At 39.6% G+C, this 3490-nt stretch overlaps 1 protein-coding gene across 2 annotated transcripts in view; it reads right to left on the bottom strand.

The window, feature by feature from the left end:
- Nucleotides 1-1697: 1697 nt before the first annotated feature.
- Smg1 (SMG1 nonsense mediated mRNA decay associated PI3K related kinase) overlaps nt 1698-3490 on the bottom strand; it is a 108603-nt gene continuing 106810 nt past the window's right edge. For both annotated transcript variants that reach the window (XM_008826929.3, XM_029560539.1), the window contains one exon: nt 1698-2818. In XM_008826929.3, the coding sequence (XP_008825151.1) occupies nt 2741-2818 (78 nt within the window). In that variant the 3' untranslated portion in view covers nt 1698-2740. The remainder of the gene's footprint in view (nt 2819-3490) is intronic.

Raw genomic sequence — 3490 nt, 5'->3', positions numbered from 1 at the left:
TTATTTTGATATATCACAGTGAAAGATTTATCGTCCTCTTTTTTTTTTTTTTTTTTTTTTTTTTTTTAAAAAAAAAAAAAAAAAAAAAAAAAAAAATGAACTAAAAAAAAAATCAGACAGTTCTAGCTAATTAAAGACAACACAAGATAAACTTCAAATTCCCAAGGGTACTTTGAATAGAAGAGGTTGTTTGTATGGTTATTCTGTACCCCCTGAATCTTAAAAAGAGTGGAAGAGGGAAGACAGTGGAGGGGGAGGATGGAAGGAGGCAAGGGAGAGAGAAATATCCCTGGTTTTCCACAGGTATTCTGTCACAAAAAATGCACAACTTCAAACTACAACACCCTACATTATTTACAAGACAATTCCCCCAGATAGAGCCCTGTTTTCTCAATCTAACTTGAGGCTTCTTACAGAAGTTTGACCTGGCAAGGGTATTTGCACAGGAAGCCAAATTACACAGCTGAGGGTTTTGTCCAGAATGCAGTGAGCAGCAAGCTTTGAAGTCCTCAGTTGCTCCTATGTGCTCCTACAACCAAGCACACACTATATGCCCACTCTTCTCTAAGGGACCGCTTTAAAATAGAAATAGGCAATTCAACAGAGGCACGTGTTTTTTTGTTTTTTGTTTTTTTTTAAAATAAAGCTGTCTTTTCATTTGGATTAAGGTGCCGGGTACCTCTGATGCCTGAAATTCATGGGGAATAAAATTCATCTATCTTCTTTACCAAAAATGACAGTCATTTCTGAACAACACTACCACCAAAAAAGACAAGTGTGAACTGGTTTATCATTATGCTAGAAGTTTTTCCTAGTGAGCAAGAATGACCCAACAGACTTGAGAGCAGAAGCAATCACGTGATGGGTACAGGTACCCCGCCCCGAAGCTCTAGGAAAGCAAGCAGCATGCAAACACAGTGTGACATCATTACTCCAGCTATGCTCTTTTGATTCTGAGAATAAGACTAAAAAATCAATCAAAATGTAATGTTCCTTAACTTGCCATTGGACATGTGGGAGATTCAAAATGGCATCTTACAATGCTTGTAATTAAGAAAGCACTGATACTGAAATCCACCCTCTTTCGGGTCAGAATTACAGATTAATGTGGCAATCAGAACACAGACTCAGATCTATATAGAGCTTGTCTGTAGGACCTTTCAAGTTTCTGTATGAGATTGACAAGTAGAAAGTAACCTCTGTACTACTAATCACTAAGATGCACGGAAAGGACTCAAGAATGTGTGTTAAATTTTGTGTTGGTACGTAATTTTAATCCTAGTCTGACTTCTGCTGTGGATCAGTTTAATTAGCTCACAGAGTCAGCACTGAAACAAATGCTAAAGTGAAGGAAACCTTAAGGCCAGATCACTATACTAATCACTGAAAAGCAAGCAATTAAAATGATACAGAAAGTCAACAAAGTGCTTCAGACTACTAACAGTTGGGCTTTTAAAGGATGCTGGTGGGTCTCACTGCTGCTGGTTCATGTGCATGCCCTAAAATGCCAGGTAAACTCAGCACTTTTAATTTACATTGTGTAGAAAAATTACACTTAATAAATTAAAAGTTATCAAATGAGAAAACTGAATTAAAAACATTTCACTCTACCTCCACCAGAACATCTCTTTATTGTTAATCTGTCATCAACAATGCAAAACTCTAACAGGTTCTCTATCCTGGTTTTTAAAAAGCTACTTTCTATGAAAGAAACTACAGCAATCACAAAAGAGGGAAAATTTGAATGACCTCCAAAAAATGCACACTGTAAGCAAGGGGGAGCGTACATTAAATCAAATGTCTGTTAGGTTCATTACGTTTGAATGCACAGTGACAATTCTGGAAACTGTACATGATAGAATCACAGAAATGACTTAAATAACTGGAATTACATTTTGTATGTGATCATCAGACCTTTAAACAATCCTTGAATTTTCCATATTTTCACTGGATTTGGAGAAATTCCCGTTTCAGTCTCCAAATATGTTAACAGCATCAAGATGGACGTTTATGAAGTGTAAGGAACTGAAAGCAAATTTGAAAGATGGCTAATCTACTAGAGTGGGTAAATGGGGATCAGGGAACAGGTAAGTGGCGGTGGGGAGGAGTGGGAATGATGGGTGTTTTCCCTTCATTTCAGAAGTCAGTTCTTCCAATGTAGTGTGTTGGTTACACTGCTCTCCATTTGCAGTCCATTTCTGAAATTCATACCGCATAGCCTTTTGGTACTTACTGGTCAACCCAACCAGTACTGTTGCCAAGCAACAGATGTTTCTCAAGAAACTGAATGCATCAAATCTTCCGTGGCTATGATTTCTTCGCGGCCCCAGTTTCCTCTGTTTCTGAGAGGGGTTTGTTTTTCCTGGATTGTACACACAGGGTCAGGTGGAATGGAGTTCCAAATCACTCTGTGCTCCGCGGCATCCCGATTTCTTTCTCAGCTAACCTCCTGACACGTTTGCAGCTGTTCTGTGGCAGAAAGACAACCTCCGTGTGCAGGCGGTGAGCTTGCTTTCTTCACCTTTGACCCTGAGGTTGCAGGCCATGGTGTTGGGCGTATCCCTGAGTGCAGCTGTCCTGCAGGATTCACTCCCTAGTGCACCGAGATTCCCTAGGTTTCCTCAGAGTAACCCCCAGTTGCATCACCACCGACTGTGGTGTGGCTTTGGATGCCTGAGGCTGAGTTGATTCTGGTGGATGTCTGACCTCACTTAACCAGACTCATCTACTGTGTTGCCATTCACACCCAGGCTGTCCAACCTTCATACAGCTGAGCCAAGTTATCTAGATTAGTTGCTTCTTTAATGACATAGTCAACCTGTAAACATAGGCAGGAAAGTATTTAACCACTGAAAACTTGAAAGCACATGCATGGTTTCTATGCAAATTGCATTATTTGTTTCAGAAAAAGTATCTTATCAACCCCATCACCCAAGGGTGAGCAGCTGCTCTGTTGGAAAGAAAGACAATGCTCTCCATAACCACAGCTCACACATAGGTTGTATGTCTGAACCTTAAGAATCTGGGGAAGCAAAGAGCCTACCCACCACCACCATTTGCTGTAAGTTACGGCCATGAAATATGCTCACAATGACGCTAATGTAAGAACTGGTGAATCTAGGTAGTAAGGCAACCCTACAACTTTTCTATTAGATTTTTTAAAAATTTATTTTATGTGTATGAATGTTTTGTCTGCATGCATATTAGTACACCACATATGTGCAATCCCTATGGAGGCCCGAGAGGGAGTTGATCCCCTGGAACTGGAGTTAAGGACAGTTATGAGCCACCCTGTGTGTACTAGGAACCAAACCCAGGTCTTCTACAAGAGTAATCAATGCTCTTAAATGCTGAGCCATTTCTCCAGTCCAAAAAAACTTTAAAATGAAGAACAGAAGGTCAAATCAGCCTGAAATTTCCTCGTCGTTTTTTTTGGTCTTTTTTTTTTTTTTTTTTTTTTTTTTTTTTTTTTTTTTAAAAGGGTTTCCCT

This window comes from Nannospalax galili, unplaced genomic scaffold, assembly GCF_000622305.1.
Source record: "Nannospalax galili isolate Female #2095 unplaced genomic scaffold, S.galili_v1.0 scaffold172, whole genome shotgun sequence".
Classification (NCBI taxonomy): Eukaryota; Metazoa; Chordata; class Mammalia; order Rodentia; family Spalacidae; genus Nannospalax; species Nannospalax galili.
This window is presented reverse-complemented; position numbering and strand designations above follow the sequence as displayed.